The 17,055-nt window shown below is 52.0% G+C and overlaps 1 protein-coding gene across 3 annotated transcripts in view; it reads right to left on the reverse strand.

Annotated features, from left to right (window-relative positions):
- Window positions 1-16,833, reverse strand: part of KCNK5 (potassium two pore domain channel subfamily K member 5) — a 38,804-nt gene extending 21,971 nt beyond the window's left edge. Inside the window, exons 1-3 of one of the 3 annotated variants that reach the window (XM_072731560.1) lie at window positions 16,608-16,830; window positions 16,290-16,414; window positions 150-291 (exon numbers count right to left, since the gene is read on the reverse strand). Coding sequence is in view for 2 of the 3 variants with exons in the window: in XM_072731555.1 (XP_072587656.1) it covers window positions 16,290-16,584 (295 nt within the window). In the remaining variant the exon portion in view is untranslated. Of the gene's footprint in view, window positions 1-149; window positions 292-16,289 lie in introns of all 3 variants that reach the window. The other 2 variants (XM_072731555.1, XM_025990855.2) reach the window with 2 other exon arrangements.
- Window positions 16,834-17,055: the final 222 nt, after the last annotated feature.

The following is a 17,055-nucleotide window of genomic DNA, read 5'->3' on the forward strand; positions in this document are numbered from 1 at the left end:
CCACTGAACCGAGCCTGACCCACGACACCAGGAATGACCCTCCCGCCAAACACACGGTCATCTGAGTCTCATGTGGCTCTGAGGGCCAGGCGGTCCACAGCTCTCTGCAATCTCGCACTTTCTGGGGCTGCGGGGGTGGATGTGCTCACCTCAGAAGAGCTTGCAAGTTTCCAGTGGGTGGGACAGAGAAACCACCTCCTACAGGTTCTCGGCGCATCACGCTCCACGTTCCGCGGCGGCCAGGCCAGGCCAGCTCTCCCTCTCCCACACCAGAGCAGGAATGGAATTTGACTAGACACCGAGAGAAGCCAGTGTGCCATTAGAAACCTCAACAGATTCCTATCAACACTCCAGTGCTGTCCAAGAGAACTCTCTGTGCTCATGGAATGTTCTATATCTGAACAGTCCCATGTGGCTACCAAGCCTTTGAAATGGGGCCAGTGTGACTGAGGAACTAAATTTTAATTTAAAATTAGGCAGCCACAATATTTAGTAGTATCGTGTTAAAATAAAATTAATTAGGAACATGTGGGCAGTGATTACCATACTGACACAGAGTCAAACATAAGCATCCTACCCAAATGCTGTCCTAGGCAGGGGTCTGTCTTCCCCTGGACCCTCAGGTTCACCCAAGCCTCAGGCCGTGGTCTGCGGCACGCTCCAGATTCTGAATTAGATGCATGCTGACCCAAATCTTGCCTGCTTGTGCTTTTTGTTCATCTGAAAGGCAGGGCAAGATCTCCCTGTACCCCCGTGGGGCTTGCCAGAGCTGGAAGCAACACGACACTGGTCCATGGGCCCCCGGAAGACACCACTCCCCTGCAGGGGACACGGACCCCAGGACTGGGTACAGCTTCTGGGGCTCCCCTGGCTCTGCTGGGTATCTCTTGGGGAACTATGCTCTCTTCTTGGTGACTGCCAACTCGTGAGTCCAGTCTCTAATGGCTTGGTCTATGGGCCCAAGGGCCACCTGGTTTCCCTAGTCTGTGAGACCTTTCCCCTCCAAGTGTTCAATGGCACTGCTGCCTGGGACGTCGTTGCTTTGGCAGCGAAATTTAAGAGTAACAGCAAGCCAATGTTCCAGCAATCACAGAACATTAATGCTGGGCTTCAAGGTGTGTCCTGTTAAAACTCCGGTTTGCTTTGTGCTTTGTGCACCTCAGATGTTAAAAACAGCAAGCCTAGAAGTGGCGGCTAATGATATATAAATTCGGTCTCTTTAAGGGGGATTCAACAGCGTTTCAGAAAACCTGGAAGTAAGAGAAAGAAAAAGGCAGCCACCATCATCCTGCCTCTACCTCAACACAAATCGTCTTCTGTTTTTACGTGGAGTCTCCATGACTCAATGCTAACAGAACCACATGCGAACTTGAGCGTCCTGGCTGGCTGCCCTCACCCCCAGTCCTGTTTTTGTCTACCTGGAAGCCTGGCTCACAGTTCAGTCCCAATCTGAGAAATACCAACTGAAGCCCTGGGAGGCCACCCCCGCCCCCAGGGCCCGGGCAGCTCCAGCACCAACCAAGCGTCCCTGTGGGAGTCTGTCTGAGGGGTCCCATCCCCAGGCCACACAGCCCAAGACAGTGCAGAGCAGTTGAGGGGAGAGGCATGAAGGGGTGTGTCCATAGACACAAGATCAGCTTCAGGAAGGGGAATTTTTTAAGACCTGTAGACGATGACCCCAATACAGAGCTGAGGAGCCAGAGGACTTGACCACATACAGCTCTCAGTGCTGGAACTTTCCAAAAAGACAGGGCATGCCAAAACTGAGATCTGTGAACTCTGAATCCTCAGCAGGCTTGGTGCAGGTGGGGACCTTCTAGAGCAAGACCCAAAAGTGCCCCCCATGACTCTGACAATGTCCTGCCCCAGCACCGCGGAGCCACACCCAGGGAGACGGTGACACTTCATGGGGAAACCTCTTGACCTGTCCCAAGAGGGCAGTGTACACAGGAGGATCACAGGGGTGTGGGCAGTCACAGAGCGTCTGCTGGGTGGACAAAGAATCTGGTCAAGCAAGATCCCCACTGGGAAGAAGGCTAGGGACAGTTTTCCAGATTGGAGGTGGGCCTAACTGGAAGGCAAAAGAGGGCTGTGCTGGTCCTGCTTCTGGTATTTGGGGGCTGGTGGAAGACAAGCCAAAGGAGAGAGAAATACAGCCTCATGGTTCAGGGTGATCATTAATAATTACCCCCTCACACTGCGCTAGGTTTGCGATCCGATGGGGCACAGGCTGAGGGCCTTGTGGAGCAGGAGAGGAATACACACAAGTCAAAACGCAAGGTGCTCTGATGCCCCGGGGTGGGGAGGTGGTGCCAAGGGTGACGAGGCTCAAAGGAAGAAAGCTAACCTCTAGAGAAAGGGGAGCCTTCCCTGTCAGCCTCTCCTACAGCAACTCTTCTACCTTGGGGCACCTGAGGCCCCCGCAACATGCCACATGGCTACTTCATTGTCCTCAATATATAGTGCATGGCCTCACCCCGACCTCAAAAGCAGGGCTAATAACTAATTCTTCCCATAATTTCCAAAATCCTTAAACCAGCACTGGTTTAAGCATACAGCAGGTGCTCAGTAAGCGCCTAATCAGCTTTAGTGAGCAAGTCCTTGGTTCAGAGAGGGGCGGTGACCTGGTCTAGTCACACAGTGAGCCAGCCCCAGGACCCAGCTCTGCCTTCCAGTCCCCAGCTCACTAAGTAGATCTCTGGGCTGCAGCTAGAGTCTGGGGGATGGGAGAGATGGGGTGTTGAAAAGCTGATAATCAGGACACCCTCCCTTTTCCTGCTCCCCAGGGGGGTGCTGACAAGACACTACTGCATCAGCGTGCCCCACTTAGCCCACTCAGCACTTATCCCTCAGCGAGAGGCAGCCACTGCTCCAGGGGGCCGGGATGCTGAGAAGGGAAGGGCATCCTTCCAAAGCTAACACTGTCAGGATGCATTCCACGACCCAGGAGGCAAGAGCTTTATTTGAACAGCAGAGATGGGGAAGGTATGGGGCTGCTGTTCTTTCTCTTCTGGAGGGTCTGTGAACAGGTGCCATCCTGCACCTGGGATGTGAGAGGATCCAGAACCTTGCACTAGACACAAAGGACACCCAAGCCCAAATGAACATTCAAGTCCATAAAGGGCCGGCCCTGGGGTCCTCAACATGCTGCGGCATCGCCCATCTCTGTCATCAGCCATGCAGACAATGTCTGGGTGGCACTTCCATCCACTCCAGGAGAATGGCAAGACTAAAACTAATGCCTCCCTAGGTGCAGGCCAGGGTCCTGCTGGGGTTGTCCCTGGGGAAGCCAAATGGGGATACATGTCACAAGTATGGGTTTAGCTGCTGAGGAGGGAGCAGGTAATATGGGCACTCAGATGGAAACCCCACAGCCAACCAGCAACTGCACGTCCCTCCTCCAACTCCTTGATTCTCTCTTGAAGGCTCGGGTCTCTGGGTCCCCTGACCCATAAATCTTGTCATGAAGGGTCGGGGCCTGTTAGGTCTGTAAGGATGCTGGAGGAAAGGGGATGAGGGCAGGAGAGGGGTTGACAGCCTCAACTCAGAACTGTGACACCCACTTATAACCCAAGATTTCCTGCTTTAAAACTTTCCATGCCGTAAATGGCAAATAAACCTATATATGGTCAATGTGGTCGGGAATACAGTGGTGTCAGAACCCACAAGGCTGCAGAATGCAAAAGCCAGCAAAGCATGCATGGAACACTTTTGGGGTACTAAGAGCCAATGGGCCCCAAGTAGAAAGTCCAGCCCCAAAGAGTGACTAGCAAGATGGGTAGGACTGGTGACGATTTAGGACCTCGCAGAGTCCAAGTGAGAGCCCCCTCGATGGAGCTCTGGCTCTGGACTCAGAAGCCTGGGCTCAGGCCACTAACTAGCTGTGTGACCTTGGTTATGTCATTTAATCTCTCTGCCTCAGATGCCTTATCTACACAATGAGGTTACCCACAGCTGCTATCTTACCATGGCTGGGGGAGTCGATGCCATGTGGTGATGGCCCTTGCCTGGCCTACAACGCCCTTTCCCTCACCAATGTCAGCCACCGCTACTCCTACGGTGTGACTGTTGCTCTGGCCCCGCTGCCACCCTTCCCCAGAGCAATTTACGTTAGGGGTGGACACAGATCTCGAGTTCTTGGTAAAAACAGTAAACCTGCTGTATGTGTACAGTGTTTTACAACACCTCGTCACCCTGAAGAGATGGCCTTTTGTCTCTAATCGAGACCTAAGGGGATCAAGAGGAGGGGTCCAGAAAGAGGCTGAGACCACGTGGTGGGAGAGTCCAAATCACAGAGGCCACTGCAAGAATGCTGGCTGGCTCCCTTCTGAGGGAGAGGCCACTGAGGGTTTTCTGAGTTGGGGGTCATGACCTGAGTCAATGAAGGACCCCTTCCCCCCCTTACTGTTGTGACACCAGCCAGGAGAGCTATTAGGAGGCGTGGCAGTCACCTTTCAATCTACCTTTTGGGGACACTGCTTCCAAGAAGCCTTCCCTAATTGCCCCACTTAGCTCTAATTACTCCTTTATTGTGCTTCCCTGCCCCCGGTGAGCACAGTAACCTGGGAAAAGTTACATAACCTCCTAAGGTCTGGGCCTTGGCTCCAGGGCTGAACAGGGAGGCCAGTTAAGTAACCACTAAGCTCCCTCCGGCCTCACAATTTATGATTTGCCGCCAGAAGTGCCCAGGGCCTGATTCTCCTCCCCCATCAACCATGCCTGCCAACCTCCAAGGGTGGTGGGGGCGGGGGGGGGGGGGCAATATTCTGGAAAAACCAGCCAACAACAGCTCCTTGGGTGCAAACACTTGGGGTGTGGGGTCCTGTGATAGGGCAACTCCCTAGAAGGCACCAGATCCTTTCTGCTCCAGGTTCTGGTTGGTCCCGAAAAACATCCTCCCTTCTGAGCCTACAGTTACCAACCATCTCCACTCTTGCCTCTTGTTTTAGAAAAACTCACTAGTTAGGGTGGGGAAGCTGGCACTCAAGATCACAGGAAGGAGTGTGCTAGGCAGGTTAAAAAAATCGGGCAGGCCAGGTTAGTGTGAGTAGAATCCGTGCTCTGCAACCTACAACACCGTTATGATTTTGATGTAAAGGCGATTTAGAAGGGGATTAGAGGGGAACCTGGTGGCTCAGTGATGTGTCTGCCTTTGGCTCAGGACGTGATCCTGGAATACTGGGATTGACTCCTGCATCTAGCCCCCTGCAAAGAGACTGCTTCTCTTCCCTCTGCCTATGTCTCTGCCTATCTCTGTGTCTCTTATGAATAAATATATAAAATCTTAAAAAAAGGTTGGCGGGAGGGTGATTAGAGGCAGGGTGACAAATGGCTTGGTGGGAAAAGCTCTGGGCCTACGCAAGCTAAGCTAGTTTACCCTGGGCTTAGTTTCACAGTCTGTCCCTAGCTCCTCACAGGCCTTGGTTTTCCTATCTAGCAAATGGGATGGTGTTTCACCGCCACACTTTAGTCCAGCCCGGAGAGGCCACAGGAAGGCACCTCAGATGAACAAGTCTATGGCGACCCATGGCAAAGCCAAGGGTGGGAATCTGAGCAGGGTATCTGCAAGCTTCTTAGGGGTCATCCAGTTGCTAAAGGCAACTCCATTCAATGGGGCTCACATCCTTGGTCTGCTGTGGAGGGGTACCCTGTGAGGGCCATCAGGGGAAAAGGAGCCTGACACAGGCTCCAGCCGAGCCAGAGTTATCAGGTCAGGACATGTCCCTCTCCCCTGAACAGCCCAGCCTTCCTCCTGTTCCTCCTCAGAAGGCTCTGAAGATGAAACCGTTTCCACAAGTGAGGGGCAGGGGCTGTTTCTTCCCTCCCCCAGCACGTCCACTTGCCCTTTTGGTTTCCACAGTACATGGTCTGAAGACATTCCCCAGAAGGCATGAGGTTCCTGCTCTTTGCAGCAGGTCTCAAACAGGTTTGGGCACATAGTATGTGCTCAGTAAATATCTGCTGAATGAAGGACTGGATGGCTATTTGCTCCTCTACATTGAGTTCCTTGAAAGCAGAAACCACAGCCAGCCTGGCCCCGGAGGACAGATCTATTAAAGGCCCTCATGCCCATTGGCCTTGTTAATCCCAAGGGAAAGGACTTTAGGAAAAGTTTATAAAATAAGGGGTAGGACAGAGGAAGCAGAGAAGGGGGTTTCTGGAGATAAAGACTCAGAGTGGGACAGCTGTTCCAAGTTCCTCAAAAAAGAGGCCACAAGAACCGAATCTAACGTTAACTTGGAGCTGGCTGCCCAGCAGAAGTGAGTGACCTCCGTGCACGCTTTGTCCTAAGATCTTTCTCCCACCGTGATGAGTAGCATTGCTCCCACTTTCCAATGGAGCAATGTGAGCAGGGTCACATAGTTTGCAAAGGCGCTGGGACTTGAAAGCCCATCCTTTTTTGTTTGTTTGTTTACTTAAGAATCCATTTTATTTTTTTTATAAATTTATTTTTTATTGGTGTTCAATTTGCCAGCATATAGAATAACACCCAGTGCTCATCCTGTCAAGTGCCCCCCTCAGTGCCTGTCACCCAGTCACTCCCACCCGCTGCCCACCTCCCCTTCCACCACCCCCAGTTCATTTCCCAGAGTTAGGACTGTCTTTCATGTTCTGTCTCCCTTCCTGATATTTCCCACTCATTTTTTCTCCGTTCCCCATTATTCCATTTCACTACTTTTTATATTCCCCAAAAGAATGAGACCATATAATGTTTGTCCTTCTCCGATTGACTTATTTCACTCAGCATAATGCCCTCCAGTTCCACCCACGTTGAAGCAAATGGTGGGTATTTGGCTGAATAATATTCCATTGTGTACATAGACCACATCTTCTCTATACATTCATCTTTCGATGGACACCGAGGCTCCTTCCACAGTTTGGCTATTGTGGACATTGCTGCTAGAAACATCGGGGTGCAGGTGTCCCGGCGTTTCATTCCATCTGTATCTTTGGGGTAAATCCCCAGCAGTTGAAAGCCCATCCTTAACCACTAGGCAATGTGACCCCACCTCATGAGGCTTGAAGGGGAAAGTAGGAGCACATTTTGATAATGGCACTACCCCCCTTCTCCCCCTCCTCGCCACGATTCTAAGCCTATGAGACCAGAGGCGAGTCTGGGCCTGGCTCAATTCACCTAGACAAGTGTCTTGATCTTGAAGAGGTCCAGCCCCTCCCGACTGGACTTGGAAATGGAAGGTCCACATGGCTCTTAGCATCATCCCCTCAGAGCCAGGCACACCACCGGCCACCTGGGGCCCACCAGACATGGTGAGGCTATCAGTGGTCAATTAAACCCCACAGGCTTATTGCACATTTCTGTGGAGTAGGGCCAAGGGTGAAGAGACATGTCCCTGCCTGCGCAGGACTCCTCAGTCTAGCTGGGCCTAATTTAACTCCAAGCACTCCAAACTGTCTTGAATGAATGAATGAATTTACTTGTAGGAAGGGGATCCAGAGAAGTGAAATCTGGCCAGAGTCGCACAGCAAAAACCAGTACTGTAGGCAGAACTGGAACCATGTTAGAATCGACTACTGGGGGGCTCCCTGGGTGGCTCAGCAGTTTAGCGTCTGCCTTCGGCCCAGGGCCTGATCCCACGGTCCTGGGATCGAGTCCCACATTGGGCTCCCTGCATGGGGTCTGCTTCTCCCTCTGCCTGTGTCTGCCTCTCTCTCTCTCTCTCTCATAAATAAATAAATAAATAAATAAAATCTTAAAAAAAAAAAAAAAAAAAAGAATCAACTACTGGGGATGCCTGGGTGGCTCAGTGGTTGAGCATCTGCATTTGGCTCAGGTCATGATGCCAGAGTCCTGGGATCAAGACCCGCATCCAGGCTCCCTGCTTCTCCCTCTGACTGTGTCTCCGCCTCTCTCATGAATAAATAAATAAAATCTTAAAAAAAAAAAAAAAGAATCAGCCACTGCCTACACAGTGGTTCAGATCCAAGTCTGTCAGACCCAGACCCAAGCACAGGTCTACACTGACAAAAGGAGGGACTCTCAACCAGATACTATCCCTGCCATCAAGCACCCCTGCAGGGCTTTCCCCTGGGGTTGGGTGGGGGCGGGGGGGGGGGGGTGGGGTGGAGGGAAGCCTTTCCCTCCCAGGAGGGGCCTAGCTAAGCAGCTGCAGCCAGATTACACTGGGCCACAGGAGGTGACAACAGCCACAGTATGCAATCCTGCCTAAATATTTCAGCAGGAAACCCAAATATTTAGATGGAGGAGAGGAAAAATAGAATGTACATTTCAAAGCCAATCAAAGGGACCTGTCTACCAAAGGCTCTCTGGGAGAGGAAGTGGGTGGTGCCTGCCCCGTACAAGGGTACAACTCTGACCCCAGATCACCACCCAGGGAGGACACCCAGGAGGCCATCTGCACCTGGAATCATCCGGAATGGAAAAGGTTTGATCAGAGCCTGGGACACTGCCAGGACTGAGCAGAGAAACCCTTGCCACCCTTCTCCCAGCAGGGAGCAGGGCCCTTTGAAAGAGAAGAGGGGACACCTTCCACATTTTTAGATGTTGACCATTCTTTCTTTTGAGGGGAGAGTTGTGGGTGAACTTGAAAGAAATGGGAAATGTTGGGCGACTCTACTAGAAGGAATTTGGTGGGCCTTATCATCCATATCTCCATCTCCAGATCAGGAGATCACTCCGTGGTGGGGCCTGAAGCAGGCATAGAGAGAAAGAGGCATAGCAGCTGATAGGCAGCAGGTCATCGGCCGCATGTGCCAGACATTCTGCCAAGTGTATTTACGTGGATTCTGTAGACACGAGGGAGATACTATACTACTTCCCATTTCACAGATGAGGAGGCTGACCTGCTCAAGTTATGGAGCTAGGTAATAAGCATCCTGAAAGCTGTCCCACATACCTAAGGCTCAGAAGGCACCACACAAGGCTAACCCTTCCCTGCCCCCAGGCCTTTGCTCCTTGTTTCTTTCCACCTTTCCACCCCACAAAGAACAAAAAGTTTCAGAATGTGGACTCTAGGTTCAAATTCTCATTCTTCCACTTCATAGATGTACAAACTCTAGGCTGAACCTCTGTGGTCCATTCTGTTGCTCCTACCAGGATGTAGTGCTGGTAAGAGAGCACCTACTACAGAAGCTGCTGCATAGATGATGATGATGCACAAAATAGTTCACAAAGCTGGTGGCTAAAGCAAGTGCTAGGCTCGCACCACCCACCCCCACTCCCAGTACTCCAACCTCCTGGCTCTGCAATCAACAAGGCAGGGTGAGTCTCAGCCTCTAGTTAGCCATTTGAACCTGGGCAAATCGCGTGGCCTCCATTTTCCTAGAAAATGGGTATAGCAGTAACTTTTAACCCACTAGACTGTTTTAATGAGACACTAGTTAAAGAACCAGCCCAATGCCTGGCATGCAGTCAGAATTCAGCAGGATGCTCACAGGGGCTGCCACCCACACCATTCATCTTCCCAGCTTGCCTTAAATTCCTGCTTCTTTAAATTCAAGAGTAGAAATTAATTTCTCAATGGTTCACCCTTAGAACCTCCAGGTTACCAATGTCAACCAGGGGATAGCTTCTTTACTTTTCTTCTTCTAGATTAGGGGCTCCCTGAGGGCAGGATTATGTGTTGTTCAGAGCCAGATCCCCTACAGGCCAAGGAGTTCTAGAGGCTCAGGAAACAGGAACTGAATCTTCTGAGGCCCTGTGACCCTCGTCCATCTCGCTGGCCTCGACCATCTGCAACCCATCACTCAGCACCAGGACCGCATTTCCTCTCATTTCACCACTATGACGGTCTCTCTCCCCAATGAGGCTGAGCTCCTGAGGGCTAAGGCTCCCTGTCTGGTTTCTGAGGCTTCAGCACACATAAAAATGCTAGCCAGCAGGGAGGCCCCTCTGTGAGCCACCTTTTCTTTGCCCAGATCTCCAAAATTTAGGGACCAGATTAATTCCTCATCAAAAACTCAGAGGCCCTGCAGCTGTACAGAGCTGGAGTATACCACCCCTACTTTTACATAAAGGGACAACTAAGACATAATCTGGAAAGGTAACCAAATAGGGAGTGGGGATGGCTTTGGCAGGGACCTAGACCTGAACCCCCAAGGGTCTCACGGTGAGAAGGTGTCCTAATTGAAAGCTGGGGATGGGAGTGTGAGGGTAGGATGCGGGGAGGGGGCTCTTTTTTTGGGGGGGGAGGCTGTGGGCTCTGTGGGCTTTGGTGGAATAACCCACATTTCATCACATCAGTAGGAGGAAGGGAGGAAGAATCCTTATCAGAACACCCATGAGGTGAAGGGAATCAGCCCACAGAAATGCTGCTAATTTAGAGGCGAATACTCCACTTCTTTTAAGTTGCAATGCTTGTGAAGAACAGGGAACTTTTTGAAATGCTGCTCACTCCCTTACTTAAATTGCAAACATTTGGTCAGTTCAAATTCCTTGGCTAAACCCAGAGGGCTGCATCATCTGACCCTCACCTCTCAGCCCTGTGGCAGCAGCCCTGGACCATCACACAGTTATACTCCTCCCTGAGGGCTGTGGGCAAGAAAGTTCCACCATTACCCCTCTTATTTGTCTAACTCTTTAAAAATCTGGTTGATACACACCCAGAAGAGGGAATTTGGATCATATGGTTCCACTTTTAATTTCCTAAGGAACCTCTTCTACACTGTTTTCCATAGTGGTTGCACCATTTTACTCCAAGAGACAAATACTATATGATTCCACTTGAAAGGTATTCAGAATAGTCAAAGTCACAAGAACAGAAGTAGATTGTGCATTACCAGGGACTGGGGGAGAGGGGAAAGAGGAGTTGTTTAGTGGGGAGAGAATCTGTTTTGCAAGACAAAAAATTTCTGGAGATCTATTTCACAACCCTGTGAATATACTTAACATGAATGAATTGTACTTTTAAAAATGGTTAAGATGGGGTAAAAAAAAAAAAAAAGGATAAGATAGCAAACTCTGTTATGTGGGTTTTTTTTTTTTTTTTTTTTTACCACATAACGAGCACTTACTATATGTGCCAAGCACGGGTCTAGGTAAACCAGAAGGGTGATACTGTGGCATGGCTTCAGAGGCCAGCCCATAACCATCACACATGCTACATGGATGGGACTCTCAGCAACAGCAAGGGGCCTGCAGCTGGTGGGGCAAGTGGCACTTAGAGGGTAGGTAGCATGTCCTCTATCCATGTCAACCCATCCTTGGGGAGGATGGACAGATCAGGCCTCCTCTGCCCTATTCTAAGAGTACCAGGGAACCCTCAGTGAGGTCTCCAAGGAGATTCGCCTTGTCCTGCTCCATTCCCCAAAAGAAACACGGGAAGGAGGCAAGCCTACTTTTTACACACCTTCTTGTAGTACCCAGCACATTTGGCCTCTCTATCACCCAGTTCTGGCCACGTCCTTCTTGCAGCCCCAGTTGGATCTAGCACTTCAATCTGTAGAAAGACTCTGTCAGGGGTTCTGTCTCAGGAGTGGGGCTCCTCTGCTCCCCAAAGCCTTATATTTCCCTATTCCCCACCCCCACCACACATAGAGTTCAGAGGCTGAGCCCAATCTGACAGCAAACAGCCAAGTTCAAGATGAAAGCCCTTGGCCTGGGGTCAGAGCCAGCCAAGCACAGCATCCAAAACTGGAAGATTGTTTCTTTTAAACGGGAGACTATAAATAGGGCAAAACCCCAGGAAAATACTTAGAAGCAACAGTCCTCACCTCCCTTGCACCCCCTCCTATAGGACTCTCCCCACCCCCACTAGAACCTTTCAACACTTGCTAATTCCCACCCTAGATGTTAAGTCTCTAATACCGCACCATCTGTAATCATCCCAAGGGCTCTAGTAAAACTCCCAAAACGATTCAATACAAATTCACTTTAACTGTTAAAACTCTAACTAGAGCAGTTAACTGAGGCAGATTTATCGATTTAAGAATTCTTATTTTTTTGGCTGCCCTCAACTTTGAGCGGAACATAAACAAATGAGCCATTAGGAGGGGACCTCGTTCATCCATTTCCTCTCAAAAACCAGACTTCTCTACTTTTCCACTTCTGCAGTTCTAGACAGTGAGGATCCAAATTCACACTAATGACGTGGAGGCCTCCATGATCTTGGATAATCAAAAGATCTATTGTGTTCCCTTTACTTACAAAAGCAGTTAAGAGGACCAGTGTGCTTTACAATTTCCAACAAGGCTCGAAACAAAAGAGGTTTTCATGTTAACCCTCAATTCTCAAAAAAATTCAATTAATGTGCCCCATTCTCAGCATTTTGGTCAGATGTAATTTTAGCACATAATTCCTGGTTATATATTTCAAATTTTAGGAGCAGGATTGGCGTTAGTAACTCGAGGTCAGACCTTTAAAATTGGGATCAGCCTGACTACTGTAGACTGGAATAGGTATAGAGTAGGAAGGGTCCAGTAAATAAAAAGAGAGGGGTCTGGCACATATGGAAAACCTCCAAATATGATAATGCAGTCTGAAGCTGGCAAGGAGGCCAGTAGGATCCAAAAAGGCTTCTGGGAACTGGTCAACTATGTGAGAAGTCTAGAAAACCCATCCTGTCATGGTTGAGTTTATTCATCCTTTTTCTCAGGAGCCAGTCTCAGCCTGGCAGTGTCTTCATCCTGTCTTTGCACTCCCAGAGCCTTGCCTCGTGCCTGGCACACAGTGGGCACTTAATAAAGGCTTGCTGACTAATTCTCGTGTACTCTGGAATACAACACAGTGTGAAACCTGACTCTGCACCATATAATCCCGGGCAAATTACATCATTGTCCTCATCTATAAAAGGGGGTGGTCACCAAGATTAAATTAAAATAAGACTATTTACAAGGTGCTTATTCGAAGCTCTGGTGCACAGTGAGTTCTCAAATCCTTCCTGTTTATGAACACTGCACACCAGAAGTGAAGGCTGAGAAAGGTTGACTGCTCCCCTTCACCCTAAGTCTTTGCTTTTTTGTGCTGCCAAGGGAGGGGTGGACTGATGCTTACCGCAGCCACAGAGGAGCTGCTGGCTGGGCCAGGCCCAACGCAGGAGGCCTGCATGCCAATGCTTGTTCCAGAGGAAATAAAAAATAGAATTTCCCAGCCGACCAGTGTCCACCTGAACCCATTCACTTAGCTCACTTACAGACCAACCATTCAACAGCTTCACATGCCTAAGGAGGGCAAAGGTGTAGAAGCAGCAGGCTCTGAGGCAGACTGCCTGGTTCCCACCCCAGGCTGTGCACTCCTGCGGTGTAACCAAGGCCACTCCAAGGTCCCTGAGCTTCAGTTTCCTTATCTCAATGCACAAGGTGGCTATAAGGAGTACCTGAATGAATACAGGTAAAACATTTGGTCAATGTGTGCTCAATAAACGCTAACAGGGGGAGCACATGCTGGCTCTCCTAAGTCACATCTGTACACATCTTGCCTAATGCTTCTGCTTGACCTGATCTCGTTGGACCCTCATTTTGTAGACAAGAAGAGGCAAATTTAAATGGCTTGATGGGTAAATGGCCAAGCCAGATGGCAAAATTGCCCATGTCCTCTCTCATAAAATCCACATACCACCCACAAGGCATTCAGACAATGCTAACTGCCTTTGTTGGGAACCTCTACAATTTAGCAAGAGGCCAGGGGAACAAGGCTTGTGAGCAAGGTTCCAAGGCGGTTCTGAAGGCAGGAAGGAGGGCGACCACGTGGTCTGAGGCCAGTAGGGGTGGGGAGGCTAGAGGTTTCAAAGTTGGCCTCCATCTCAGTTCAACCACAGCTTGAACAGGGAGGAAGTACCTGAGAACTTGGGGCCTATTTCCAAAGATCTAAAGAAAAGTGAGGGGTGTGTTGCCTTGATTCCCTTAGCATGCTTTTAAAATCATGTGCAATTTCAGCAAAAATAAAACCCCGAGCCAGACTGCACCCCCTTCCCTTCTAATAACCCCTCCCAAGAGCCTGCCCCAACCCCAGGAATTCCTAGTGTGGGACTTCTTTAGGATAACAAAGGTGATTCAGAACCTGACAAAACACAGGACCTCAGGTGTGAAAGCCCCGGGGCAGGGGCCGGATGGGAAAGAAGTTTGAATTTTAAAGACGGAGTCTTTGGTTTTTTTTTTTTTTTCCTTAAACCAATTTCCTGGGGCCTCAGGCAATGCTTCAAGTCACAACAGAAAGCAGAGCCAGGCAGCAGATTTCAGCAGACTAAAAAGTGACGCTAGCAAAATGCTTCCCCTGGTCAGTTGTCCATTTCTTGGGTTTTTCCTATGATGGGAGGGGACTCATCCAGTTGGAGGCTTGAGAGTTTTCTGGCCAGGGATGATGAACAGGGCTGTCCTCAATCATCTCCAAATCAGAAATGGCCTGATGTTCAAATCTAAAAGTTACCTGCCCACTTTGGGGACAATCTTTGGTGGGTTTAAGAGGACCTCCAAATAAGAGGCACTTTGTTTGCTCAAACACCTAAGAAAGCTATCTAACTTCCAAAGCTACTACCACCAGCTGCACCCGGCTGCCTTACCCTGACCACCCCCCCCTTTCCCTTCTCCTTGGGTTTTGAAGTTTATTTTCCCACATTCAGCCTTGAATTCTTTCCTTCCTTCCCCTGCTGCGGCGAAGAGGGAAACACTTCGAGGGCAGCTTGATTCTTCATCACCCACGCCTGCCCTCCTCCCCCTCTAAACAAAGCCCTAGAACAAACTAAACAACAACTCGTTCTCCTGGGGAATTGTTTCCTCAAGGGAAATTATAAAGTGACCCCTCCCCAATATGCACGCACAGGGCAGACACACTCCTCCAAAGCAGCTCCTGCTACTGGGGGCTAAAAACACCCAATTACCCTCTAAGGCTCATCCTCCCCACCGAACCGAACCTGCACTGGGCCGCCACTCTGGGGACTGACTGCTACAGGTCCAGAGACTCTCCCCACTAAAATCTAACACCCAACCTGCCGGCCTTCGCTGCCTCTCCTGCTGGCCAGAGAGGTCAAGTCTTTCCTTGCCCAGCTGCTCATTGGTACCTAGATGCTCACGTGTGGGAATGTCCATTGATTTCAGAACAAAAAGGAGGTAGCAAAGGCAAGACATCCTCCTGTTTTCCAAAGCTTTCAACTTTCCAACGGTCCAGGAATGGAAAGAATGATGAAGACAGGAGAGACATAATACCAATCTAATGAGAGACAACTAGACCATCATAAAATGTTGGGAGGGGGGAGGCGGGCTGCTGCAGATTGAACGCTGTTCCTCCTCAAACCTCCTTTCTGGCATCTTTCATCCCAAGAGAAAAATGTAACACCTTGGACAATCTACCTACCCCTAGTGCACCCCACAATCTAGAGCCTTCACCAGCTCTTATATCCAGGTCCTGATCCTTCCACCGGAGAGAGGCCATTAATGCAGGCCAAGAGGGTGAGTGGTTAAGGCTAAGAGCCTCTGAGAAACTAGAGCAAAGGGCCCCGGTGCCCAAACAGACCCAACGTCCCAACCACCATGATCAGCCCCCGGTTTATCCCAGTAAGGTCAAGGCGTCAACCAGAAGATGAGAGGTTCTCAAAGCCAACACAGAGGAGAATCTCCCTGGCTCCAACACCTCTCATTCTGCTCAACCTCTCCTTCTCCCTAAAAAAGGATGCGCTGGGTTTTGCTCCTTTGTTGAACCTGCTACTTTCACAAACTTTTTAGCTCCAAGCCCTGGGGGATGGGGGGCTGTCTCCGCGAGATAAGCCCTGCCGGAAGCCTGAGCGCGTCCCCTGCATTCTGGCCGTGAGCCCCCGGGCCGGGTGCTGGGGCGGGACGGAGCCCCCTACCCACTTCCTGAGCCGCGGGGAGGCTTTGCTCAGGCTGGGGCTGGGGGACCCTCCAGCAACTCCGCCGGGCTCCCGTTCGCGGAGAAAAACCGGGCGGGCGCGGCCCGGGTCTGGCGCTGGGAGGTGGAGATGCGAAGGGGTGGCACCGGCTCGACTCCCCAACTCCGGGAGCGTCTCCAAGGGAAGATAACGCCTTTACCCGCCCTACAGCCCCCTTCCAACCGGGGAGGTGCCCGCACGCTCACACGGAGCCACCGCGCGGCCCGGTTCACCCGGGGGTCAACCCCAACCTCTTCTCTCTGGACAAACCGGCTTCCCGGGGAGTCTCCGCGTGTGGGTGACTCCGGTGTCTACGGATGAGCGCCAGGTCCCGGCAGCCAGACCCCTGCGAGGCCGGACCCATCCTGCCCTGCCGCCCCCTGCACTCCCCGCGGGGGCTGCGGGTTCTCCAGGGCCGTGAAGGGCCTCCCGCGGCACCCCTGGCGCCCTGGCCGGCTTCGAGCGCCCGCAGGGGCACGGGCGACCGCTCACCTGCAAGATCTTGTCCAGGCCCTCCTGGCCCAGGCACGGGAACTCCTTGAGCAGATGCACTTTCTGCGTGTAGTAGTTTTGCTTGGCCTCCTTCCAGTGCGGCTCCTCGAGCACCTCGAAGATCGCTGCCCCGATGGCCAGGTAGAAGATGATGGCCGAGGTGAGCAGGGGGCCCCTGTCCACCATGGCTCCCGGGCGGCCGCCTCCCGCACACAGTCGCCCCTAGCCCCAGCGGCTCCGCGTCCACCCGCCCTCCAGCCTCTGCAAACAGCTGTTTGAATTTGGAGCTCCGCATGCGCAGTGCCCTATCCCCCTCACCCCCCGGCGCCGCTCCCGGGACAAAGTTGCTCCGTCGACTTGGCCCACCGAGCGCCGGTAACTGTACGAAGCCTCGCTCCCGCGGGCGGGGGAGGGTGGGCGGACCCCAGGCGGGGGGGGCAAGGGGGCGCCCTGGCTCGCACCCGCGAGAGGAACTGGGGGAACTCAAGGCCAGACCCTGGGGAGACACGTGGGCCGCCCGCCGCCAGCCACCGCAGTGTGCGCCGCGCCCGCCTCCGCGCGCCTCTTTAACCAGCGCCCGGTGCGCGCGCCCTCCCGCGCCCGGGCCCGCGGGGGAGGGGCCCGCACAGGCCCCGCCCCGTGCCGGCCCCGCCCCGCACAGGCCCCGCCCCCCGTGCCGGCCCCGCCCCGCACAGGCCCCGCCCCGCGCCGCGCCGGCCCCGCCGCTGGCGGGAGAGTCCTCCGCGCGAGGTGCGCGCCGGGGCGG

The sequence above is a fragment of the Vulpes vulpes genome, chromosome 1 (genome assembly GCF_048418805.1).
Source record: "Vulpes vulpes isolate BD-2025 chromosome 1, VulVul3, whole genome shotgun sequence".
Taxonomy (NCBI): domain Eukaryota; kingdom Metazoa; phylum Chordata; class Mammalia; order Carnivora; family Canidae; genus Vulpes; species Vulpes vulpes.